The sequence below is a fragment of the Pelodiscus sinensis genome, chromosome 16 (assembly GCF_052426305.1).
Source record: "Pelodiscus sinensis isolate ZL-2025 chromosome 16, ASM5242630v1, whole genome shotgun sequence".
Classification (NCBI taxonomy): Eukaryota; Metazoa; Chordata; order Testudines; family Trionychidae; genus Pelodiscus; species Pelodiscus sinensis.
The window spans coordinates 41,250,037-41,277,464 of record NC_143067.1 but is presented as its reverse complement, the minus strand read 5'-3'; the positions used below and the strand labels follow the sequence as shown (position 1 = coordinate 41,277,464).

Here is a 27,428-nt window from a genome sequence, read left to right as displayed (position 1 = left end):
GATGCTGCTTTCCCACAATTTCTGCCTGTGCATGTTGGCAGAAGTATTCTATGTATAGGTCCAGTCTGTCATTTTGACCATTAGGAGGAGTCCATGCAGAATTCTGTTGGTAGGAGGGTATCTCTGTGTTAATGTGCTGTTCAGTGTTGTGTTGAAAGTATTCCTAGAGTTGGAGATGGCGAAAGTAGGCTTCCAGACCACCACAGAACTGTATCATGCTTGTGGGGGTGGTTGGCCAAAAAGAGAGTCCCTGAGATAGGACAGGCTCTTCTGCTGGGCTGAGTGTATAGTTGGATAGCTTGACAATATTTCTGGGTGAGTTAAGGGTACCACTGTTGTGGCCCTATGTGGAAAGTAGGAGTTTAGACAGCTTACAGTCCTTTTTCCTCTGTAGAGAAGTGAAGTGTGCAATGTAAATCTCCTGTCTTGTTTTAGTAAAGTCCAGCCATGTGGAAGTTTGCGTGGAAGGTTGGTTTTTTATGAGCGTTTCCAGATTTGAGAGCTCATTTTTGATGTTTTCCTGTTTGCTGTACAGGAGTCTGATCAGGTGGTTTCTCAGTTTCTTTGAGAGTGTATGGCACTATCTCTCACCATAGTCTGTGCAGTATGTCGATTACAATGGATTTTTCACCTTCATTCGATTTGGTATGATGTCCATCCGTTTGCATTTGGAGAGGAAGATGATATGTCTGTACTTGTGCAAGTTTTTTCATGAGGTTGATGGATTTTCACTCCCTATGGCTAAATGTAGTGCCTTGCATGGTGACAAGTATCAGACAGGTAGCTGTATTAGTTTGAATCTGAATAAACAACGGGATGCCCGGTAGCACCTTATAGACTAACAGATTTATTGGAGCATAAGCTTTCATTGGCAAAGACACACTTCATCAGATGCATGTCTAAATAGGGCACTTGGCATGTGAGAGGGCTTCAGAGTGGTTTCGCAAAGATACATTCCATTTAAGGACACTCTTTGGACCAGTGCCCAGAATGGCCACATGTGAAACACTGATCCTGATCTTGGGTGGCACATAGGTTTCCTGCCTGGATACTTGGGTGATCTGGTGATGACAGGTCTCCCCAAATTCTGAGCAAACCAAGAGCATTGGCTGAGCCTTCAGAGGACTGTGGTCTCCTCAGTTGGTGTGTGGGTAAATGGATTAGGGAACACTGGGGTCTTTGTCCTCTAGCGCACAGGGATTCTGTTAAGAGGGAAGTATGCAAATGTTCTTCAAGGGCCTGAATTCACCAGGTTACTGTGGCTACCCATGCAAAAGTTGCTAAGAAACCCTCAGGCCCCATCTTGGCAAACCTGATGGGGTGAGCTAGGCAGTTCAGGTGCAGCAGTTGGTCGCAATATGGAGACCACCTATTGGACCACCAGCAGCAGCTGCTACTGCTGTTGCTGTGCTGCCAATTTATTAATTAGCTGATTCTACTGCTGCTGCATGGCCATATGCTTCAGGAGTTGCTGCTGTTGCTGTTGATGGTGGTTGTTTTGCTAGGCCTTCCATTTCAACAGCTGTTCCATCTCCATTCAAGGGTTTGACCTCATGTTCTTGGGAGGTTTTTTTGCCTTTTTTTTAAATTCCAATCATCAGGGACTAGGCCAATGACTGCAATCTCCATGATATGTGATAGGGCCTTCAGTAGCTGGACAGCTTCGTGCCTAGATCATTGGTTAGGAAGACTATTGGGGACCTGACCTCTTCTTCTCCCTCAGATCCTGGCTAATGGTTCTGTGTGCTCAAACCACTGTGCAGAGGAAATGGATTTTTTTCCAGGTCATGAGGGTAGTTTCAGGACCTGTTTTCTTGGGTTGATTCCTATGAAAGATCTTTTTAATTTGGGGTGGGCCTTGCTGGGCCATTTACCAAGCAGCTCCCTTCTTGCGTCCAGTGTCTGCACTGACTCGCAGGTTGCTGGTCCTTCAGGAAGGCAAAGAGAAAGTTCCCAACTCTTTGACAGTTAATCCCTCACTATGCCAGGCTCCCTTCTTTTCTGTCCCCTCCAGGTCTGTAGGGATAACAGGGCAGGGCTAGATGAACTCACAGGTTTTCTTTAAACCCTTCTGTGCCATCACCAGGTCCTCTGCTCCTTTAACATTCCCCCATGATCCCATGTGGGGTCTGACCTCCCTCCAACTGCTTTCAAATCTTGAACAACTACAGTCTTTTCTTCCACCTGTCAGCAGCTGCCTGCAGACAATAGGGGTCTAGTTGTGGGTATTAGATAATGGCAATATGTATGTAGGGCACGTAAATGGAAGCTAAATTTATTCTTAGATGCTGCAATTCAGTATCAAGCTCAGTGATTGGATGGAAGTACTCTTAAAAGTCACTTTATGTGTATGACTAGCAGTTTGCTGACCAGTTTGGCAAGTGTAGAATAGATTCTCCATAAGATGCAACTCAAAGAAGGGAAATAAATTCTATGCACAGAGGGAGAAGGTGAAGTTAGTTTAGAGATGCTCATAGGAATTCCAGCACACAGAGAAGTTACACTTAACCTTACCTGTCAATGTTGATGTATATATCTCATAAATGTTGTGCATGTGATGATGCTGAAAGTGATTTAACCATGGTTACTCACAATGAGTTGCTTATGTTCTAATATATGCAGAAGTGAATATTTACATTTCGGCTGTGTCAAGACTGGCCAATTTTTCTGGAAAATCAGCCACTTTTCTGGAAAAACTTGCCAGCTGTCTACACTGGCTGCTTGAATTTCCGCAAAAGCACTGACTTCCTGTGACGGCGCGTTAGGGGTTCCCCGTCTCCTGCACCCCGAAATGGCACAAACAGACTTCACCAGCCGGTGGAAAAGAGGAAGTTTATTGCCTCTCCAGGATACAGCACAGCACAGATGTAGTCTGGTCCCAGAGCTGGGCTAGGATGCCTCAGGCCCCCTTGAGATGGGGGAGACTGGGCCCCTAAACTCCAGCCCCTTCTCCTAGGCTCTCCTCCATGCTCTCCCACAGTAACTAACTAAATTCCCTTGCAGCCCTGCCCCCGCAGTCAGGGCAGCATTCCACCTTCCTTTGTTCCTCTCCATGGGGGGTGTCTGGCCACTGGTTCAACAAGTTTGGCCTTACCTCTGCCTAGCGAGGTTTTCCCTGCTGGGTCTTGCTCCAGACAGCAGGGGTCACCACAGCCCAGCAAGTACCCCCACTACGTCACACTTCCTACTGTAAGAAATCAGTGCTTTTTGCAGAAATACTATGCTGCTCCGGTTTGGGGAAAAGTCCCCTTTGCACAAAACTTTTGCACAAAAGGGCTAGTGTAGACAGCTGAGATTTGTTTTGCACAAAAAAGCCCCGATCGCGAAAATGGCGATCGGGGCTTTTTTGCGCAAATCACGTCTAGATTGGCCATGGACGCTTTTCCCCAAAAAGTGCTTTTGCGGAAAAGCGTCCATACCAATCTAGACGCTCTTTTCTGAAAATGCTTTTAACGGAAACTTTTTCCGTTAAAAGCATATCCGGAAAATCATGCCAGTCTAAACATAGCCTTCCTGTTTTCCTGTAATTATAATGCATTATTTTATTTTTTTGGATTCAAGTAACATCTACTCAGATTCAGCTATAGATTGTCCCTCCCCACTTTTCTTGATTTGTACATGGAAAGAAAGTAAAATAGAATAGACATTAATACATCCACTGAAAACATAACCACCTATACCTTCAGAAAATAAAAGGTAGATTGTCCCTCCCTACTTTTCTTGATTTGTACATGGAAAGAAAGTAAAATAGAATAGACATTAATACATCCACTGAAAACATAACCACCTATACCTTCAGAAAATAATGTTAAATAATTTTTTTGTCAATTTTTGAAGAAATTATTTGAGCTGTAAAATCCTTCATTAGACTCTTTTGCACTGTTCTGTAAACAGATACAAAATTTATTTTATTTCCATTTTTAAAACAAAATCCTCCTGTAACAATAGGTGCTCCAAAGTCAAGACTGATGGTAGTTTTGTTTTAGTAACTTGAATTTTAAAACTGTCTCTCCTGAATCCCAGTCTCCTCAAAAAGGTAATCAACCTTCTAGAAATGTATTTTGTCCATCTTATCCTATGATGAGATGAACGAAATGATTTATTTTCAAAGAAGTTTGGTAAAAATCAGAAAAGGAGTTTGAAAGTTATGAGGATTTTAATTTTTAGTTAATGTTCAATGTCTGAAGAGAATCCTCTTAAAATTGCTCATTATGCTTCCAAAATTACTTTGATTGCAAATTACAGATATATTTTGTTTTATTGGCCTTACTGAGAATAGCAGCCTGCTGGGTATTGTTTGGAGGGGGCAGGGAAGGGAATTTACAATATCACTAAGAGTTTATACAGAGCAATTTTAGACCTATTGTCAAGCAGAGACTCAAGAGTGTGAGTTAGTAAGCATGGCACAAATCGAACTTCATTGTAATATACTTAGATTTCACAACCAGTGATTAAGTGTAAAGCCAGGCACTATAACAACCTAACCATGAAGTCACAAGCAGTTAATTTGATACTCCAATCTATCTCAACACCCAAGTAAATTTACCTTTGTCAGATAGTCTCTGACACCAAAAATCACAAAGACCAGTCTTACCAGGTTACATGGTAACAAGAATGGAAAGGGGACAAGGGACATGAGTTAAGGTCAGGAAGGTAATCGAAGAAAAAGAATTCAGGGTACCAGGAGAGAAATGGTAGTGCAGTGGGTTGGAACAGATATGGGATTGGTTCATGGGAATAAGGAAGCATAGTGGAGAACTTGCAAAAATGGCTTTTTCTCTGTTTTAAAATGTAAATGCTTAACATTTTCTAGATCAGTACTTCCCAAACTTTGAGCATACAGACCCCTTTTCAATCTAATAAAATTGTACAGACCCCACCCCCAACAATATAGCTGTTTTCAAACATTCCATTACTTAATAATGGAATCGTCCCTTGGCCTATGCTGCTTCCTCAGCTCCTGTCTCCTCCATCCCCTGCTGACAGGTGGAAGAAGAGCTAAAAAAAGAGCTAGATAGATTAATGGAGGTTAGGTCCATCAATGGCTATTATCCAGGATGGGTAGGAATGGTGTCCCTAGCATCTGTTTCTCTGGAGGTGGGTGACAGGGGAGGGATCCCGTGAGGATTACCTGTTGTGTTCTCTCCCACTGAGGCATCTGGTATTGTCTACTGTTGGCAGACAGGATACTGGGCAGGATGGACTGTTGGTCTGACCCAGTATGGCCCTTCTTATGTTCTTAAGTATAAAACTCCTCACAACAAACTTCCTATTAACTTGCAGCTCCACTTCAGCAGATTTCTACATATGTCTGGGAGCACTACCCAACTCTTTTGGCTTTTATATCCCAACCCCATTAAAAAAAAACGTTTGTGTGTGGAAAATTCCAAAATAAAAAATATGTGAAAGCAATAGTTAAGAACGGTTGAAAGTGAATGACAATTGAATCCAAGAATATAACACACCCACATATTAGAAACATTCTTAACCAGCAAAAGAAGAAAGTCTGGAAATCTGCCATAGTGTCTTTCACTATCTAGTATTTTCATACCAGAAACAAAATGCAAAATTACTTGCAAAGGCCAAAATAACAAAGACAGATTTTGAAATTCCCGTTTTCTACTCTAGGAGTCTATTTCTAAAAAATCCTACATTATTTATTATGAAAAGATATAAACAACAAAAATAATTGTAAAATATAGATTAAATACAAACTTGCAAGTTCGATACTGTAAGGACACAACAGAATCAAATCATTTCACAACACCAGGGAGAGCAGATAAAATAGTGTTCTACTGGACGAACACAACCCGTTATGAAAAATCATGTAGAATTCGAATGCGATTCAATGCAACCTAATAGTTAACGCACCTTCTGATGTTTTCTAAAAACGCACTATACAGTATGTAAAGTCAAGAATGTGCATCGAGACATTTTCCATTACCCCTTGTGCCTTAATTCGATCACAGGTGACTGTAAAAATAACAATGGGGAAGTAGCTGGGTGCATTCATTTATCATTTACAACCCTGTTAAACCGCACTTGGCCAAAAGTCTTTAATGACACCAGCATTCTTTGCTCAAAAGCGAAAATCAGTTCTCTCTACTAGGACATTAAAGTGTTTCCCCAAAACTGATCATTTTCTTGCATGCTCGTTCCTATTCAGTCGACCAGTAGTCTATGAAGGCTCCCCGATACACGCACGTATGCTGAAGAGATGTAATATTCCAAATGTTTCTACACCAAAACACAGACTAGGAAACATGAAATACACAGACCAATCCGAAACTTATTTGCAAGAACCAAAAGAACAAAAATGAGTTCCGTTCTGAATACTTGTGAAATATTTATAATATTTTCTTCAAACTCCGGACTTCTGTTAAACCAATGATTAAGAAAAATAAGAAACAAATAAAAAACTATAGAGAACGAGAAAGTTAATCTAACCTGATTCGCTGGCTCCAGGTCCTGGTTCAGGTGAAAGTTAGCAAGAAGGTCCTGGTCTCGCCCAGAGCCCGTTCCAGGGGGGCCCTGCCCAGGTGGCAAGGAGGGGAGAACGGGCCTCAGGAATTTGAATTCGCTGTTTCCTGATCCAGTCGTTAAACAGACTTCATAGCGATAGCTCTGAGACAGAGTCCCGGTGCCCGACACATCTACCAGATTAGTTTGGAAGTTGCTATCACCGTAGCCATTGGCAGAAGCAGACACGTATTTTTCACCATAATTCCTTCTTCTATAAAGCTTGATACATATAAATATTATCACTGAAACCAAGAAGCCAAACGACACTAAGCACAGGGAAATGACTAAATAAAGCGTTAACGGGCCTTTCTCTTCCTCTTCCACAGCGACCTCGGTATACTGCAGGTGTGCGTCCGAAAACCCATCCACCAGAGCTATGGTGAGAGTTGCAGAGGAAGAAAGAGCCGATTCTCCGCTGTCTCGAACAACCACAATGAGTTTCTGCTTCTTGGAATCTCGTTCTGTTATGAGCCTCGTGGTTCTGATTTCCCCATTGTGGGAAGCCACCGTGAAGAGACCGGGGTCCGTGGCCCTCAAGAGCTGGTAGGAAAGCCAAGAATTCTGGCCCGAGTCTCCGTCCACGGCCACCACCTTCGTCACCAGGTAACCCGGCCCTGCCGAGCGGGGCACCAGCTCACTGGCGGGGGAGCTGCTGTTCTGCAGGGGGTATAAGAGGAAGGGCGCGTTGTCGTTTTCGTCCAAGATCACAACCCGGACGGTGGCTTCAGAGCTCAGCGGGGGGGACCCGCCATCCGCAGCGCGCACCCGCACCTGGAACTCTCTGATCTGCTCATAATCCACGGATCGCAGCGCGTACACGTTCCCGTTCTCCGAGTTGATGGAGATATAGAAGAGCAGCGGAAGGCCACCGGCCTCAGCAGGCAAGAGCGAGTATGTCACCTTGGCGTTCTGCTCCGAGTCCGAATCAAAAGCACGGACCTGCCCTAGCAACAGGGCGGGGCCGCTGTTTTCTCGGACGTGCAGAGTGTATGACGTTTGGCTGAACACCGGGGAGTTGTCATTAATGTCGGAGATTTTCACGGTGATGGTCTTTTCAGTGGAGAGACTGGGAGATCCCATGTCCCTGGCGGTGATAGTTATGTTATACTCCGACACTGTCTCTCGGTCAAGCGTGTGTTCAGTCACCAGCGAGTAGGAATTTTTGAAAGTTGTTTTCAATGAAAATGGAAGGTCATCGTCTATGGAGCAGACTGTTCTCCCGTTGTCCCCAGAGTCCCGGTCCCTGACACTAAAAAGCGCCACCACAGTCTCAGGCGACGAGTCCTCGGGCATGGGGCTGTTGAGGGATATTAATTCAACTTCCGGGGGATTGTCATTTACATCCACCACCTCTACAAGCACTTTAGTGTGGGAGAAAAGACCCCCGCCATCCGTAGCCCGAACATCTAGCTCATACGCTTCTATCGTTTCAAAATCTAGTTGTCCTGTGAGTCGAATTTCTCCAGTCAGTCCGTGTATGTGAAAGGTTTTGCTATTTTCTTTGGATTTCTGGCTAAAAGAATAGGCTATTTCCCCATTATTTCCCTCGTCTAAATCAGTAGCAGAAACAGTGACAATCGGATGATCTTTGGGACTGTTTTCCGGAACTCGAGCTTGGTAAATGGCCTGAGAGAAGACCGGGGAATTGTCATTGGCATCCAAGACAGTGACACGGATTTGTGCTGTGCCGGACCTCGGCGGGGAGCCGCCATCCACGGCCGTGAGCACGAGACTCACCTCTGGCAGCTCCTCGCGGTCTAGCAGCTTATCCAGCACGAGCTCTGCGAATTTCCTGCCGGTGCTCTGCTCCCGCGTATCAACATGGAAATAGTCATTGTTGCTAAGGCTGTAGTTCTGCAAGCTATTGCTTCCCACATCTAAATCCTGGGCATTGTCCAAGGGAAACCGAGACCCAGGTTCAGACGTTTCCAAGATTTTTAAAATAAATTCCTGTTCGGAGAACTCAGGAGAATGATCATTTATGTCATAAACTCTTATCTCAGCGGGAAAGGCTTGCAGGGGATTTTCCAGTATCATTTTAAATTGCACCGTGCAGGGGTCAGTTTGCCCGCACAGCTCCTCTCGGTCCAGTTTCTCTTTAATAAACAAGTCCCCGGTGTCTCTGTCTAGCTGGAAATGCTGGCGGCTGCCTTCAGACACCACACGGGCCCTGCGAGCAGACAGTCTCTTCGGGTCTAGTCTCAGGTCCTTTGCTACATTCGCCACAAAGGACCCGCTTTCCATTTCCTCGGGCACAGAGTAGAGAGCCGTCTCGCACCCGACGCCCCACATGCAAAGAAACAGAACGAGAAACGCCACTTGCCTTTCGATTGTTTTTCTCCTCTCGTTGTCCGCCATTCCCAATAGGAGAGAACGCACAGATGGGGCGAGAAATAACGACTCCAGTGGAGTTTCGCTGCCGAATTCAGATTGCCGAAAGATTTACTTTAGTCTGGCTATTTCCTGTCCAGGGATTCAGTGAACGAGACGCCCTTTTTAGGGCTGTTTCTCTCAGCGGTACCAGACAAAGCTCCCGTATCTCTGCTTCTGCAATCGGGAGATATTAAGTTCTCACAGCCAGAATTGCCTGTTGTAATCGCGCCCCTGCTTAGCCAACAGCGCCACCATGTGTCTGAACGAGGTTTTCCTCGTCGGGAAACCGGTTGGAAAAAAATCTGTTTTTGATGCTTCTGCTGTCTCCATTAAAAAGGGCTATTACATTGTTTTCTTTGTAGATACTCTTAATTAATAAACTTTTCTTGGAACACACACATCTATCGAGGTAACGTTATAATACGGAAAGCAAGAAAAGGCATGCTGAATACTTTATCTGCATTTTAGTCTTTTTTTTTCAAGTAGTGCCTAATCCGAAAACTCAGAGGTGCAAAGCAGCCAAAGTTCACCGTTTACTCAGCACATCTAAGGCCTGGTCACTTTTTTCGATTGTCAAATCTAGGGAAGGGAGGAGGCTATATTGTACTCCATAGAGCAGTTTTCGGCAAAATGTTTTCGGTGTCAGTTTGTCCTACTCGATGCTGTTAGTGCTGCCAGTGTTGCTGTTCTCAGATCTCTGATGTCAGTTAAAAGTACTCTTAATTTCCTTAGAAAGATGTATGACACCAAGATGGAAGGGGTTTCCAGCACTTTGAAGGAGAGGATTAGACTGCTACATGATCTTGAGAAATCCGAGAGTTTATGTGAAATCAACAATATGAAATGCAGTGAAGACAGAGTACCCCCTTTAAAGAGGAAAAATCAAATGCACCACTTCCGGTTCACCAGGGTTAGCCCCTGGCGGGTCACTACCACTGTATTTACCTGCGCCTCCACAGGTATGGACGATTGCAGCTCCCGTTGGCCACAGATTGCTGTTCCTGGCCAATGGAAGCTGCGGAAAGCAGTGTCCCGGTGTGCGCCACTTCCCGCTGCTCTCATTGGCCACGAACGGTGATCTGCAGTTACCCATACCTGCTGAGGCACAGGTGAATACAGTGGCCCGTTAGGAGCTAACCCTGGTGACTGCTGCCATCTTATTCCTCCCTTCCCCCCCGACTTTTGACATCTCTCATTCCTGCACAATGTATCATTTCATAGCTATTAAAATTCACTTTATTTTTAATAAAGAAGAGGCAGCGGGAAGACCTTGGAATTGGAGCCACCACCACTGCCACTGTAACCTGGGCTAGCACTAGAACAGGGTTGGGGCTGGGTAGCGATTCATGCACAAGCCCCATCCCCAACCACTGCAACCTCCCTGAAGCTTAGGTTTAAGTTTTACAGTCCTGACCTGGCCTCACCAAACAGTGGGTACCACATCCAGACCCTCATAAAAGTAGGGGTGTAAAATGCCATGTTAACAAGGCAGGTTCTTGAGGCACTATTAGCTATATCAAGATTTTAACCTCATTCTGCATTCCACTATTCAAACTTGCTGGCATTGCACTTGCCTGATGCATTTCTCATCCCCTTTTGTCTTAGTTAAATGTTAGCAGAAATGTCACCGATTTCTCCCATCTATTGAAGTTTTGTAGACAGAACCAATGTTTGCCTGACTTCAGTGAGAGCTGCATTTCCTCTGCTTGCAGGTAGGCACTTTCCCACACTCTCTTCCTCTCCATCTGCCGGTGATGGGATTGCATTCCATAGCCATGTGCTGCAGATAGCCCACTTTCTGTATGCTATTTCCTGCATATGTGGGCCACCAGCTGTCACGTTTGGGACAGACCAGCCAGCCTACCGGACACCAGAACAGGTCATTAGAAATTGTTCCCTGGCTGGCTGCGCAGCTACCAATCCTGAGACTTAACGGATAACAAAGTCAAACTAAAGCCATTTTCAAAAATTGTTTTTATTATTGTTATGGTCACCAGAAACTCGATTTTTAAACCATGTGATCAACGCGGAAAATTACATCATGTTCCCTTTATCTTAAATGTTACACTTGGTAATGACATTAAATAAAGGCAGAAAGAAAATATACTCATTACACACAGCAAAGTGTCTAAGGTTTATAGTATCACTTTTAACCTATGTTACTATCATACTATTAATGAAATATTTGTTCTTCACTTCTACAGCATTTTTTAATGAAGGATCTCGAAATACTTTATAACTATTAGTTTCAGTTTCATATGATCAGAAAAAAGACTGCAATTTTGAAAATACACAGTTTACACAATATATATGAGGCTCAACCTTCCAACCAAATATGCAATGGTACATTGTAGTCAATCATTTTTAATGTAATCTTTTTCTGTTTGCTGATATATAATTACTTTGTAAGAGAAAATATTCTTAATTTTCATTTAATGTTAAACTTGTACACTGAAAAGAACTTGCAAAAAATCAACACACTATTACATAATCATCTCCTGGCCGGAGAGTGATAGGGAAGGTAGTTTATGATAAATCACTGTTAAAGTTTAGGTTTGACTTATCTAGACAAAGTAGAAGTTTCTAAATTCTAATAATCATAATAAACTAAGGACTAGCTGGCATCTACAAAGCAAGCATGATATACGAGCTCCTGTTCTTCTTCAGTAACTAGGTCACAAATGCAAAGGTCTACTTGAAATGCCTATTAAACAGGAATAAACAACTACACAATATAGAAAGGGTCTCTTACATAAAGGACGTATATCTTCTTGAAAGTTTCTTTGAAGGCGACAAGCCTCTTGATTCTCAATTCTTGTTTATGGTGTCTGATAGTTGAACAGAGCGGAGTTGGTTGTTCTCATCTATTGGTAGGAAAGCCAACCGTTTTGACCACAGTCCTCATTTATCCCTAACACCTTGTTAGCAATACAGCCTGCACCTGAAGATCTGGGTATGGAGTCCTCAGAAACGGATGCTCTGCCCTGCAAACAATACAGAATGGTGAGGTGTCATTATCGGCTGTTGTAAAGAAGTCAGGCACTATTGTGCATTGGAGTACATGCAAGCGGGACTTCATCTTAGAGAACTGTGGCTGGGATACCGGTCTATTTAAACTCAATAGTTTTGTTATTGATTTCAATGGGAAAAGCACCTGGCCCGTAAGTACATCTTATAGCACAAATGCTCCTAGTTGTTGAAATCCAAAAGGGTGACACTGTATCCCTGTATAACTTGCTGAGAAATTTTACCTTGTGAACATTCAGAAGGTAATGCAGGTAATTCAACTTTATGGTAATTCAGGTGACTCATTCAAAAGATTGTTATTTTGCTCTACCCCTTAAGACACTCCAGAACCTATCCCACCACCTTACCTTCACATGCTCAAGCCCGCAGCCCTGCACCCCCGAGCGAGTGCCCTATCCCCAAAGCCACTCCAGAATCCACCCCACGTCCCCACCTTCAACCCGTCCCTTACCCTCCCTTCCTAATGCGGGAGCCAGCTCCAATCCTGGGGCAGCCTGTGTTGGCTGTCCGGCCCCTTACAGAGTGGGTGGATGGGGGCGGGCAGAGCCCCCCTCCATGGCTCTAGTGGTGCCCCCTCCAACCCATCCTGGAAATGACTAGACAGCCAACACAGGATAAGAGCCCCTCCACAGGAGGGAGGTGGAGTGGCCTAGGGGATAGGGCCTGAGTATCTAATACTGAGCACCAAAAAGGCAGGCTTCCAAATCAAGAAAGGATTTTATACATTTTGGCCAGGATTGTTAGCAGTCGCAGGCAACTAGATCGATTTTATTTTTTAAATAGATTTGAAAGAGTTAAGAATAACTTATTTTGATAGCCTCTAATTAACCTCTAGTTGGGATTGGTCCTGCCTTGGGCAGGGGGCTGGACTTGATGACCTCCTGAGGTCTCCAGCTCTATGATTCTAACCTTTGGTTAATACTTCCTGCAGGAACGCTAAGTAACCGTTATAAAGTGCCACCATAAACATTGTTTTTTGTTTGTTTAAAATGATCAGATCTGTCAATGTTCTAGATATGCAGATAGTGTAAAGTTAGCTGCCACCATCAGAGGCACTAGTTCGATTTACATCAGCTGGGATATCGATACTTTTAATATCAGTTTTGTATTTATTGTTCACATTTCCTGAAAGGGAAGTGAAGATTTTTTTGGGAGCACGTTGTCATTCTATTGTTAGGTATCTAAATCCAGATTGTAGTATCAGAAAAATGCTATAAGCAAATAATTCATGAATTATATTGAATTCTAAGTTATATTTAGCAAATAATGAGGAATTATGATTTATAGTAAAATGTCTCTGGGAGTACATATGCCTGTCTCAAAAAGATATGTGTTTTAAATAATTCAGGGTCCTTGGCAGTATATTAAGATATCTAAAACATCCTATACATTTTTACAGCGAAATAAACGGCTCTGTATTTTTAAAAACCATACACATATTCCTTGATAATAATTCACCAATTACGCATGGCTAATAGTCACAATAACTGCAAATTCCTAGATTCAAGACATGTGTTAGGACTGGTGTCACAAAATTATTCTCGAATGACAAACTCTGACAGATTGCTCGATTATAGTAACACTGTCTTTGGAGGAAAATAAACATGTAAAACCTCCTTTAAATTGTATCCATTGTCTGGAAAACGAAGAGCTAGAATTAAGGCATCTCTTGGTTACCAAAGGGTTACCTTTGTTCTGGTGATAGAGAGAAGAACATGATGGAATTTGGCCAAGGTAGGCAGATCGTGGGGTATTGGTTTCGCATCGCATTCCTATGTCTTTACAGTTCATTCTAATGCCTGCTCCCCACCTGAACTAGCAGAAATACTTCAGACCAGTGATTGGTAATGATCTCCCAAATTTGATTCCGGGATTTCCACCGAACACAGAAGAAAAGGGGAGGGCGCTGATGCAGAGTGAGGCGGGCCAGAAAGAACATGGGGAAAAACCCCTCTGAGGAGTCAGATTTCTTCCCCCATCGATCCACGCTTGTGTTCTCTGTGCACCTTCTTATCCCGCAACACATCCCCCCACCTGAGGGCCAGACCGGTAGCAAGTTCCAGTAAGTGGAATCTCCTACCTAGACCTTCTCATCCCGTGGTTTTGCCTCCGGAAAAGTACAACAAAAGCCAGTGCCATAGTTAAACCCAAATTACATTAATATTATCCATCAGCAAGTGTAACGTCAGGAGATTGCGTTTGGATATGGGTCCTGTGTGTTACCCTACAAACGTTAAACACATTCCATTTCGTAATGCGAAAGAGTCATACTACTGTGTTACTTCCCACGGGCTATAAACTTCCGTCCGTTCAACCCAAAAAGAGAACTAAATAGTACCAAATTGGCTGCTTTATATTGCACTTCCAACCTCGATTTCGCTTATCGGACCTGATCCTTCATTTTTAGCATTGTTGGACAACTGATGAGCCAGTGGTGTTTCTGCACATCCGCAACCGGACAGTGCGTGTACACGGAGAGTTTCCTTGGTTATTCTAGATTATGGCCTCTCTTTGGACTCAACACTATATTCCTTTGCTCACCGACTTCTCACACACTTGTTGCTTACAAAAATCCTTCTAATACCACCAACCGCTGCTATATCAGTTGGGTGCAATATCACACCAGCCCTGAACATCCACGCTGATGGTCATGTGTACAAACATTTATGAAGCTCTAACTGCTTTATAAATTTTGTCCATTTCTTCAACAAATATCCCCCTCATTGAAACCTCTGCCACTGATAATTGCTCCCATTGCAAAGGCTTGATGGACAAGTAAGGAGTAGTTTATATATTTTGCTGGGTGTGTATTTTCCGTTGTAACATTATTCCTTATCTGCCTGGCTACATACTGACACCTATGTTCTGAAATTCTAATCTCAGCAAGATTGCCACAAAAAATTCTACAGAAAAAACAAGTTGTAAATCCCTTGTAAAAATTCAGAGTATATAGAACCGCATTCGGAATATTGAACGAAGGTGAGAAAATTCCGATGGTAACAAGAGCTCCATAAATAATATCCAAATAATTCTTTGGACAAACTTCAATCTTTTTTGATAGATACCACAAACAATACAAGAAGATCAGAACAAATCCGACAAACAACTGAACAGAACGCTACTGTGCAATTATATTAGCCAGCACATGCTAAAAATACATCAATACTTTGGACAATGAACAGAAAAGCTTCCTAGATAATCACATATTTCCAAACATTTCTGAATATCCGAGTCAAGTAATTTACAGACCAAGAGCAATACAATAATCCAAACTAGGCATTAACGCACATGGAGTAACATGAGCACTCACCTTGCTCACGGATTCCTTCCCCTCCTTTAGCTGGGAACTAACCTGAGAGTCCAGAACCGACCCTCCTGCAGCGCTGGGCTCAGCTGCCACAGACGGTAGCAGCGGCCGGAGATACTTAAATTCGCTGGTGCCAGAGCCCGTGGTCAAGCAAACCTCGTAACAATAAGACTGAGGCAGAGTCCCGGCGCCACTCGTGTCCCCGGGGTTTGTGGGGAAGCTGGGCTCACAATAGAAGTTCCTGGACGATGCCACGTACCGCTCTTGGCCCTGCCTCGCCTTGTACAGCCGGGTGGCGATCACTGTCACCACGGACAGCAGGAAAAGGAACGAAATGCAAGACAAAGCAATGACGAGATACAGGGTTAACGTGTCCTGCTGCCCCTCCTCTTGGGGCACGTCCACGAGCTGCAGGTGGGCCTCCGAAAACCCGTCCACCAGGAGCACGTTCAGCGTGGAGGTGGTGGATCTGGGCGGGTCGCCGTTGTCTCTCACCAGCACGAGCAGTTTCTGTTTCACAGAGTCCGGGCTCGTTACCGGCCTGCTGGTTCTCACCTCCCCGCTCTGGAGCCCCACCGTGAAGAGACCGGGGTCCGTGGCTCTCAGCAGCTGGTAGGAAAGCCAAGAATTCTGACCCGAGTCTCCGTCCACGGCCACCACCTTCGTCACCAGGTAACCCGGCCCCGCCGAGCGGGGCACCAGCTCACTGGCGGGGGAGCTGCTGTTCTGCAGGGGGTATAAGAGGAAGGGCGCGTTGTCGTTTTCGTCCAAGATCACAACCCGGACGGTGGCTTCAGAGCTCAGCGGGGGGGACCCGCCATCCGCAGCGCGCACCCGCACCTGGAAATCCCTCGTTCGCTCATAATCCATGGATCGCAGCGCGTACACGTGGCCGCTGTCGGAGTTTATGGAGACGTAGGACGAAAAGGGGAGGTCGCCCACGTCGCCAGGCAACGCCGAGTACGTCACTTTGGCATTCTGCTCGGTGTCCAGGTCCGCAGCGTGGACTGAGCCGATCAAGAGCCCCGGGAGGTTGTTCTCCTTCAGGTACATGACGTAGGACGGCTCGGTAAACACCGGCGGGTTGTCATTGACATCCGACAGCTGCACGCGGATCACCCTCTCCGAGGCGAGCCGGGGAGCGCCCCGGTCCGTGGCTGTGATGCTGATGTTATACTCGGCCACCGCCTCGCGGTCCAGGGGCCCCCGTGTGACAAGCTCGTAATAGTTCTGCACAGTCGATTTCAGAGCGAAAGGGACATTGCCCGGAATGGAGCAGTCTGCTCTGCCGTTGTCCCCGGAGTCCCGGTCTCTCACACTGAACAAGGCCACCACGGTGCCCGGGCCCGAGTCCTCGGGGATGGTGCTGCTGAGGGTCGTCAGCGTCACCTCCGGGGCGTTGTCATTCGTGTCCTCGATCTCCACCAGCACTTTGCAGTGCGCAGACAACCCGCCCCCATCCTTGGCCCGAAATTCTATTTCATACTTTGTCGTTTGTTCATAATCAATTGTCCCCAGCACAGTGATTTCCCCAGTGGACGGATTGAGCTGAAATAACTCGAGGACTCTCTCAGGCACTTGCCCGTAGGAATAGGTGATTTCTGCATTTGAGCCTTCATCCAAATCACTGGCCTCCACCCTGGTGACCAAGGTACCTCTAGGACTGTTCTCCGGTAACTGCGCCCTGTACACGGACTGGCTGAACTGTGGGAAGTTATCGTTAACATCCAGCACACTGACGCGTATTTGGGCTGTGCCGGTTCGCTGTGGGCGGCCCCCATCTGCAGCTGTGAGAATCAGCATCAACTGCGCCTGAGCCTCCCGATCTAATTGTTTCTCGAGCACAAGCTCCGCGTATTTGCTGCCGTCGCTGTGGGTTTGCACATCCAGACGGAAATGCTCGTTAGAGCTGATTGCGTAGCTCTGGATGCCGTTTGTTCCTACGTCCGAATCTTGAGCCCTTTCCAGGGGGAAGCGGGTGTTTACCGGGATCTGTTCAGGCGCCTCCAAAGTGAATTCGCTCTTGGAGAATTTCGGGGAATTGTCATTCACATCTTCGATCTGCACCTCCACTGGGTACAGCTGCAGTGGGTTTTCCAGCACAATTTCGAATTGCAGCACACACGGGTCACTCTGTTCGCACAGCTCCTCCCGGTCTATTTTCTCCTTTATTCTCACATCCCCGGAGCGCGCGTTCAGCTCAAAATACTGCCTGGTGCTTTTAGAAACCAGCCGCGCCCTGCGAGCAGACAAGGTCCCTACGGCCACATTCAAATCCTTTGCGATATTAGCAACTAGCGACCCGCTTTTCTTCTCCTCCGGCACAGAATAGCGGCTCGTCCCGCCCTCCGCCAGGGACACCCACAGACACAGAGCGAAAGAGAGAACTTGCCTTGTCCTGGAGCGATTCGCCATTGCGCCAGCCAGGCCCAGTCAGATCTGAATACAGGCCCCTCTGCCAAGGCGCGGTAGCCGCTCGGATGTTGTGCGAGACGGGAAACGATTTCTCCTCAATACGAGCTCAGTTTACTGTACAAGAGATTGAGCCAGATACTATCAGTTTCTAGTTCTTACAGAGGCCTTTTCTTGTATTCCTTTGTCACCCGTTCCCTGCGCAGAGCCGCTGCCTTCTGCGGCATTCAGGCGTCTGAGAGCAGCTCCTCACTAAGCGCTGATGGACTGGGAAAAACTGCATTTTCAACACCGTCTTTGCCAATATCGCCACCCTGTGGCTTAGCTAAAATAAGGCAGGCCAGCATTTTGCGGTGAAAATGTATTGCCCGCTGTTATTCTGTGCATGGTAAAGATTTCTCTATTAACTACAACGCATGGTTAATAAATTGCAGATTAAAAACTATATAATATTAAATATTATTACCCATTGGATGAGCTAGACTGTTGAAAATCATAAAATATTCGACACCGGGTTTCTTCTCTCACCTCCCATTATCATTTCTCTCAACTACATAAATCCTTAAATCGATGATCCCCTTTTGTGTTACAGTGCTCTACAGTAAAACTAAAACTGCATCCTAATAACCTAGATGTATTTAGTGGTCGACCCAGTGGTTAATCCAGCATATAGTTAGTTCTGGGGAAGAGATGTTGTGCTGGCAACTATACAATTATTCAAACAAAATAGGTGTCCCATTGCATTTGAAGAAGCAGAGAAACATCTTCCTTCTAATTTTCTTATCTCACATATTTTATGGCAATAATGGTCACAAAAGAAAGAAAAATTAAACTGAAGTAAGAGATTTCTAAGTACTGTATACATTTACTATCCCATCACATTCCTCTTGCATGAGATGTGTCCCTGGATTGCATATGTGTATCTGAAGAACCATGCGCTACCAATATATTTAGCATCCCAACAGCAAATGTAGGTGGTCAAGTGTCCATTGTCTTTGCTTGTATTATATTTAGATTTTGCATCAAGCAGAGTACACTCTGTAATTGATCTCATGGTTTTGTTTTCCATTTTTCTATTTGATAGTGAATAGATCTGCATTGCAGGCCTCCCAGCAGCAGGTGTAAAAAAAATGAGAACTTTGATCAGAATCAAAGGGCTGGAAAGGACCCCAGGAAGTTATCTAGTCCAGTCCCTTGTACTCATGGCAGGACTAAGTATTATACAGGCCATCCCTGTCAGGAGTTTGTTTAACCTGCTCTCAAAAATCTCCAGTGATGGAGATGCCACAACACCCTCAGGCAATTTATTCCAGTGCTTAACCACCCTGACAATTCAGACGTTCTTCCCAATATCCAACCTAAATCCTCTTTGCTGCAATTTAAGACCATTGCTTCTTCTCCTAGCTTCAAAAATTAAAAACATTTTTCTCCCTCCTCCTTCTAACAGACTTTTATGTATTTGAAAATTATGTCCCCTTTCAGTCTTCATTTTTTCAAGATGAACTAAACCCATTTTTTAAAATCATCCTTCATAGGTCATATTTTCCAGATGTTTAATCATTTTCTTGCTCTTCTTTGGAGTCTTTCTAGTGTGTCCACATGTTTCCTGAAAAGTTGTGCCCAGAATTGAACACAATACTCCAGTTGAAACCTAATTAACACAGAATAGAGCAAAAGAATTACTTCTTTTGTCTTACAACACTCTTGGTAACACATCCCAGAAGGATGTTTGCTTTTTCACAACAATGTTACACTTTTCACTCTTATTTAGTTTATGGGCCACTATGACCCCCAGAAACCTTTTCACACTACTCCTTCCAAGGGCATGTCTACACAACAGGGAAAAACTAAAATTAAGCTCCGCAACTTCAGCTACATCAATTGTGTATCTTAAGTCAAAATAGCTTAATTGGACTTCTGGCACAGTCTACACAGTAGGAGGTGGAAGGAAGAACATTCTTCCTTTGAATTCACTTGTTCCTCATAAAATGAGGGTTACAGGAGTCAGAATAAGAAGTCCTCCAGCTCAACATTATTTCAGAATAATGGCTTATATGTAGACCCACACTATGTTATTTTGGAATAATGTCTATGTAGATATATCCCTAGGGAGTCATTTCCCATGTTGCATGTGTGCAGCTGATCGTTCCTTCTGAAGTGGAGTAATTTGTATCTGTCTTTACTGAATATAATCCTAGTTACTTCTCCTGTTGACTTCCCTTTCTCTTCTTGTCTCTGGTAAAGGGGCCCACTGGAAAGTGCAAGCCATGAAGGAATGGCAGTAATGGACACACAAGAAGTCACTAAACGTGAATGCACTGCATTCGAGAAGCTCACTAGGAGTTCCTGCAAAATTACAAGAAATCAAGAAGAATGTAGATGTAGTGCTTCACGTAGGCTTTAGTAGTCATCTTTAATTTGTGTGATTTAAAAATTGAGTTTTATCCTATCAACCTTCTGCAGTGTAGATCCCACTGTAACTCCACCTGTGGGATGTCAGCTCCAGCTACATTCATGAATCTGAGTTGTGTAGCTTAGGTCAACTTTCTGCCATAGTGTAGACATAAATCCATCACACTAAGTGGTTGGAGTTGCGTACCTGAAACCAGCATCCTTACAGTGGGAGGCCAACTGGAATAAATACTCCTGTCAATTTCCCTCATGCCTCCTGACTACATGGAATACTGGCACCAACTGGAGGCATCTACAGCATTTGATTTAGTGGTCTTAACTAGACCTCCTAAATTGAATGACAGAAGACCAATCCCTGACATGTAAGTATAGACGTGGCCCAACACAATAGTCAAAGAGAACTTGTAAGAAAGCTAATGGGTTTTCCCAGGTTGGACTAATTTGAACTTAATCTTCTATTTATTAAATGATGTCTAGTCCTTTGGGACTCCTTCTGAAAAATAGAGTTTAATGAGGACATTACATTCGTGACTTTTTAAACAGTCTTCTGAATATTCTGCAGTTTGTGTATTGGTAGTTAGAGTAGATAATCTCTCCTATACACCCTGCAGAGGCTAACAGTACACTTTTCTCTGAGCAATGCTTGTACTCCACTATGACTTTCAGAGAAGTTTGAAGCTCCATCAAATGCAAAAGCAGTCATGTGCTTAGGGTTCAATTTAGCTCTTCTAAGATGTGGGTTGTCACAGATGCAGACAATATGTCTTCAATAACTTGAAAATCTAGACACACATGCATTGGCTTATCACTGATATTAAGATAATATACTAAGTGGCTTAATACTTGATGTCCATTTGCATAGGTGCACTTATCAGCCATGTATGCATATTTTGAATATGAATGATTTACTTTTTCTGTCCCTGAGTCATTCACTGTTGCACTGCATACTTCCATTCAGTTGAGTTGCTTGTGAAAGTGTGAGCATTTGCCTGTTTTGTTCAGAACCAGTGTTGACTTCAAAATTAACAAGTGACAGTGCACTGAAAATTGGCCTCCAGTTTGTAGTGTGTGATATCTATTGCTTAAATAGAAAGCATGATGTGACCCCATTCCCATACACTATGCTGTATCTCCAGCATACTTAACAGCCAATAGATATATATAACAGCAAAATAAGTACCTGTCAACTCTAAGGCATTTTCCACATCAAAGCTATGACATCCAGTCCACTTAATTAGCTTCATGAACATGATCCTACAATTGACAGGTACTTCATTTGATATATATATATCAAATGAAGTACCTGTCAATTGTAGGATCATGTTCAAATATATATATATATATAATTCTGTTACTTCCACTCCAACTCATCTGGGAAAGCTCAGGATCCCATATATTTTTGTTAGTCTTCAAGGTGCCACGGACTACTAGTTGTTCTTAGTCAGAGGTGACCCAGAGTTTAGAGGTGCTTTTGCATGAATTCAACTCCCACCCTGAAGTGTAGAAGAGAAAGGTCATTCTTTCAGCTGCTGACCATTCACTCAGTCACTCACTCTGGCTACTCTTGCTTATTGTACCACTGTTTATTCCATGGCTCTGTCACCAATGGCCCTGTGCTGTCACTTTCCACTGCCACCTCCGGGAGTTGGACTCTTGAGATTCCATCCAGCTCTCAGTGATTTCAGCTGCGAGCAAGGGAACTGCACTGCTAGTGCAGGCTGGTCAGTCTCTTCCACAGAAACTGCAGGTTTGAACACTTAGACCTGATTATCAGTGATTTTGGCTTTAGTGCTCAGGTAAAATAGTAAAAGATTGTCCATGGAGCCTAATATCTTTTATCTTTAAACAGCGGAAAGAGCAGATCAAATATGCCAGTGACTTAGGCAAAGCCCACACAATGAAGCAGAACACCTGTTCCATCGCTTCTCTTGCCTTTCTGGGATCTGCCCTCTGCTTAGCAACTGCAATTCAGTTGAGGATGACCAAGACTTAATTTCTAATGAAAGATGTGCTAGCACTCAAGTAATTATTTTTTTAACTTTCAAAACAGATGTGGAAAGCCCATCGGTCTCCCGGTAATGAACTATCAGGCCTACATGCACCAGGACTCATCCCTGGCACGAATCAAACACTGAAGTCACTTATTAGGACAAGGATAACATTTCAGTACACCCACATTCAACACCAGTCAAAACTGATCATTTTGGCAACACGGTGTCCGCTGGATACCTAGGCAGTGTAGGTACAGTCTGGTTCTAAAGCCTTCCTCCCTTCACTCCCTACCCCCATTCATCACGAATTGTCAGAGGAGAGCTCACTCAGCCCTTGATTACCTTTAAGTTGGCCAAAATCCCTGAGAGAAAAGTGTCCAAAATGTCACAAAAAACAATAGTGGTTGAAGAAGCTGGCTTTGTCTATATGCCTATTTTAGCTTCTGCTGTACGAGCATTTAAAGTGTGTAATAATATGTTAAATTGAATTCAAAATTCTCGCCAAAAAACAAATTCACACCACGACCAAATGACTAGAGAGGCGGAAGGTGTGGGTGGGTGATGCGGAAGTCAGGGAGGAGGAAAAGATATTCCTGTTTTGGATACATTCATTTTTCTTTAACATTTCCCTGATCTCTGACATTTCACCTTGAAACAGTAGCTATGCAACTCGCACCTCATATAGATTACCTCGGCAGAACACCCTGCGTAGGTCACACAATTCCGCGGCGACTGAGTTTATGAGAAATGCAAGTTGTAGTTTTTGTAATTTTCCTCTCACGAACTTCAAACTTCCCTTCCACGGATGAGAGACTGTTCACGGCGACCAATATCGCAATTTGATAAACGGTATTTTAGACAGGAAACAAACATTGGGGTAGATAAAAAGGCACTTAAGTAAAAGAATATGAGCCCGAAGATTATACAAGTGGAAACAAATAAATAAATAAATACATAGCGGAAAAGATTCCTACGTAAAACGCAGAAATTTCTAGAAGCAATTAAAATAATTTTCAGACCAGTTCAAAAATAAACATTAAACAAGGTATTAATGTACAAAAAGTACCATGAGCACTCACCTCGCACACAGATTCCTTCCCCTCCTTTAGCTGGGAACTAACCTGAGAGTCCAGAAGGGACCCTCCGGCAGCGCTGGGCTCAGCGGGCACGGACGGTAGCAGCGGCCGGAGATACTTAAATTCGCTGGTGCCAGAGCCCGTGGTCAAGCAAACCTCGTAACAATAAGACTGAGGCAGAGTCCCGGCGCCACTCGTGTCCGCGGGGTTTGTGGCGAAGCTGGGCTCATAATAGAAGTTCCTGGACGATGCCATGTACCGCTCCTGGCCCTGCCTCGCCTTGTACAGCCGGGTGGCGATCACTGTCACCACGGACAGCAGGAAAAGGAACGAAATGCAAGACAAAGCAATGACGAGATACAGGGTTAACGTGTCCTGCTGCCCCTCCTCTTGGGGCACATCCACGAGCTGCAGGTGGGCGTCCGAAAACCCGTCCACCAGGAGCACGTTCAGCGTGGAGGTGGTGGATCTGGGCGGGTCGCCGTTGTCTCTCACCAGCACGAGCAGTTTCTGTTTCACAGAGTCCGGGCTCGTTACCGGCCTGCTGGTTCTCACCTCCCCGCTCTGGAGCCCCACCGTGAAGAGACCGGGGTCCGTGGCTCTCAGCAGCTGGTAGGAAAGCCAAGAATTCTGGCCCGAGTCTCCGTCCACGGCCACCACCTTCGTCACCAGGTAACCCGGCCCCGCCGAGCGGGGCACCAGCTCACTGGCGGGGGAGCTGCTGTTCTGCAGAGGGTATAACAGGAAGGGCGCGTTGTCGTTTTCGTCCAAGATCACAACCCGGACGGTGGCTTCAGAGCTCAGCGGGGGGGACCCGCCATCCGCAGCGCACACCCGCACCTGGAAATCCCTCGTTCGCTCATAATCCATGGATCGCAGCGCGTACACGTGGCCGCTGTCGGAGTTTATGGAGACGTAGGACGAGAAGGGGGGGTCGCCCACGTCGCCAGGCAACGCCGAGTACGTCACTTTGGCATTCTGCTCGGTGTCCAGGTCCGCAGCGTGGACAGAGCCGATCAAGAGCCCCGGGAGGTTGTTCTCCTTCAGGTACATGACGTAGGACGGCTCGGTAAACACCGGCGGGTTGTCATTGACATCCGACAGCTGCACGCGGATCACCCTCTCCGAGGCGAGCCGGGGAGCGCCCCGGTCCGTGGCTGTGATGCTGATGTTATACTCGGCCACCGCCTCGCGGTCCAGGGGCCCCCGTGTGACAAGCTCGTAATAGTTCTGCACAGTCGATTTCAGAGCGAAAGGGACATTGCCCGGAATGGAGCAGTCTGCTCTGCCGTTGTCCCCGGAGTCCCGGTCTCTCACACTGAACAAGGCCACCACGGTGCCCGGGGCGGAGTCCTCGGGGATGGTGCTGCTGAGGGACGTCAGCGTCACCTCCGGGGCGTTGTCATTCATGTCCTCGATCTCCATCAGCACTTTGCAGTGCGCAGAGAAACCGCCCCCGTCTGTGGCCTGAATTTCTATTTCATATATCGCTTCGTCTTCATAATCAATTGTCCCCATGACAGCCATTTCTCCAGTAGACGGATTGAGCTGAAATAACTCGAGGACTCTCTCAGGCACCTGCCCGTAGGAATAGGTGATTTCTGCGTTTGAGCCTTCATCCAAATCACTGGCCTCCACCCTGGTGACCAAGGTACCTCTAGGACTGTTCTCCGGTAACTGCGCCCTGTACACGGACTGGCTGAACTGGGGGAAGTTATCGTTAGCATCCAGCACATTGACGCGTATTTGGGCTGTGCCGGTTCGCTGTGGGCGGCCCCCATCTGCAGCGGTGAGAATCAGCATCAACTGCGCCTGCGCCTCCCGATCTAATTGGTTCTCGAGCACAAGCTCCGCGTATTTGCTGCCGTCCGCGCGGGTTTGCACATCCAGACGGAAATGCTCATTAGAGCTGATTGCGTAGCTCTGGATGCCGTTTGTTCCTATGTCCGAATCTTGGGCCCTTTCCAGGCGGAAGCGGGAGTTTACGGGGATCTGTTCTGGTATTTGTAAACCGAATTCACTCTTGGAGAATTTCGGGGAATTGTCATTCACATCTTCGATCTGCACCTCCACTGGGTACAGCTGCAGTGGGTTTTCCAGCACAATTTCGAATTGCAGCACACACGGGTCACTCCGTCTGCAAAGCTCCTCCCGGTCTATTTTCTCCTTTATTCTCACATCCCCGGAGCTCGCGTTCAGCTCAAAATACTGCCTGGTGCTTTTAGAAACCAGCCGCGCCCTGCGAGCAAACAAGGTCCCTACGGCCACATTCAAATCCTTTGCGATATTAGCAACTAGCGACCCGCTTTTCTTCTCCTCCGGCACAGAATAGCGGCTCGTCCCGCCCTCCGCCAGGGACACCCACAGACACAGAGCGAAAGAGAGAACTTGCCTTGTCCTGGAGCGATTCGCCATTGCGCCAGCCAGGCCCACTGAGATCTGAACACATGCCCCTCTGCCAAGCCACGGCATCCGCTCAGATGTTGTTGTAGACGGGAACCGATTTCTCCTGGAGACTGACTCTGTGTGTAGCGATTCCAGCCGCGCTTTCCCTGTAATCCTTTGTCACCAGTTCCGGGCGCACAGCCGCTGCCTTCTGTGGCATTCAGACGTCTGAGCGCAGCTGCCCAGAGCGCTGATGGACTAGTAAAAGCTGAATTTTCAGCTCCGTCTTTGCCAATATCGCCACCTCGCGGCTCAGCTAAATTAAGGCAGCCCAGTATTTTGCAATGAAAATTTATTGCGTGCAATTGTTTTCTACATGGGAAAGCTTTCCTATTTAGTACAAACTGTGGCTGTAAAATTGCACTCTGAGAACTGGGAAATGTGAAGGAAGGTTATTATCGTTTGCAGGAAATAAGACAATTGCAAAATAACAAAAGAGTCAATTAAATTGTGATTTTTCCACATTGCATTTTGTTCTCTCATTTTAAAACTGGTCAAACCTTTGGATCACTACCCCTTCCTGCTTCTCCATGTAGGAACTAATGATATGGCCAAGAATGACCTTGAGTAGGTCATTGCACATTATATAGTGCTGGGAAGAAGGATCAAGGAAAGAAGGATCAAGGAATTTGAAGCGCTAGTGGTGTTTTTGTTCATCCTGCCTGTTGAAGGAAACGTGCAGGTACAGATTGTCAAATTGAGGAAGTAAATGCATGATTGCACAGGTGGTGTTGGAGAGAGGGCTTTGGTTCATTCCATCATGGGACTCTGTTTCAGGCACAAGGATTGTTAGGAAGGGAAAAGAGCATCTTCATGGTCAGGCTTGCAAACCTAGTGAAGAGGGCTTTAAACTAGGTTCATTGTGGGATGTTGACCAAAGCCCTGAGGTAAGTGGGGAAGTCGGATACCGGGAAGAAACTCAAGGAGGAATAAGTGACAAAGGAGGACCCCTGATTCAAATGGAGAAGGTAGGGCAATCAACCAGTTATCTAAGATGTTTGTACACAAATGCAAGAAGCCTGGGAAACACATAGGAAGAATCAGAAGCCCTGGCCCAGTCAAAGAACTATGATTTGATTGGAAGACTTGGTGGGCTGACTCGCATGACTGGAGCGCTGTCATGGAAGGGTATAGACTGTTCAGGAAGAACAGGCGGGGGGGGGGAAAAGAAGGAGGAGTTGCATTGTATGTAAGAGAGCACTATGATTGCTCAGAGCTCCAGTATATAGAGGGAGAAAAACCTGTTGAAAATCTATGGGTTAAGTTTAGAGGTGGAAGCAACAGGAGTGATGTTGTGGTTGGTGTCTACTATAGACCACTGGATCAGGTGGATGAGGTAGATGAGGCTTTCTTCAAACAACTGAGAGAAGCTTCCAGATCACAGGCCCTGGTTCTCATGGGGGACTTTAATCACCCTGACATCTGTTGGGAGATGAATACAGCAATACACATAGAATCCAGGAAGTTTTTGGAGAATGTTGCAGATAACTTTTTGGTACATGTGCTGAAGGAACTGACCAGGGGCCATGCGCAGCTTGATTTGCTGCACACAAACAGGGAGGAACTAGTAGAGGAAGTAGAGGTGGGTGACAACTGGGGAAGCAGTGATCATGAGATGGTAGATTTCAGGATCCTGACCAAAGGAGAGTAATAAAATACACACCCTGGACTTCAGAAAAGCAGACTTTGACTCCCTCAGAGAACTGATAGACAGGATTCCCTGGGATGCTTACATGATGGGGAAAGGAGTCCAGGAGAGCTGGCAGTATTTTCAAGAAGCCTTACTAAAGGCACAGGAAGAAACCATCCCAATGCACAGCAAGAGAAGCAAATCTGGTAGGTGACCAGATTGGCTTACCAGGG

General features: G+C 45.5%; 2 protein-coding genes across 11 annotated transcripts in view; both read right to left on the bottom strand.

The window, feature by feature from the left end:
• Positions 1 to 9,082, bottom strand: part of LOC106731829 (protocadherin gamma-C5-like) — a 237,111-nt gene extending 228,029 nt beyond the window's left edge. The window contains exon 1 of the mRNA XM_089769591.1: positions 6,448 to 9,082. Within this exon, the coding sequence (XP_089625717.1) occupies positions 6,448 to 8,880 (2,433 nt within the window). The 5' untranslated portion in view covers positions 8,881 to 9,082. The remainder of the gene's footprint in view (positions 1 to 6,447) is intronic.
• A 1,769-nt stretch (positions 9,083 to 10,851) lies between these two features.
• The window catches only part of LOC102444674 (protocadherin beta-16), a 53,371-nt gene continuing 36,794 nt past the window's right edge, over positions 10,852 to 27,428 (bottom strand). For 6 of the 10 annotated variants that reach the window (XM_075900030.2, XM_075900029.2, XM_075900028.2 and 3 more), the window contains exon 2: positions 10,852 to 11,879. In XM_075900030.2, the coding sequence (XP_075756145.2) occupies positions 11,760 to 11,879 (120 nt within the window). In that variant the 3' untranslated portion in view covers positions 10,852 to 11,759. Of the gene's footprint in view, positions 11,880 to 15,232; positions 18,613 to 23,123; positions 25,781 to 27,428 lie in introns of those variants that run through there. The other 4 variants (XM_075900033.2, XM_075900025.2, XM_075900032.2 and 1 more) reach the window with 4 other exon arrangements.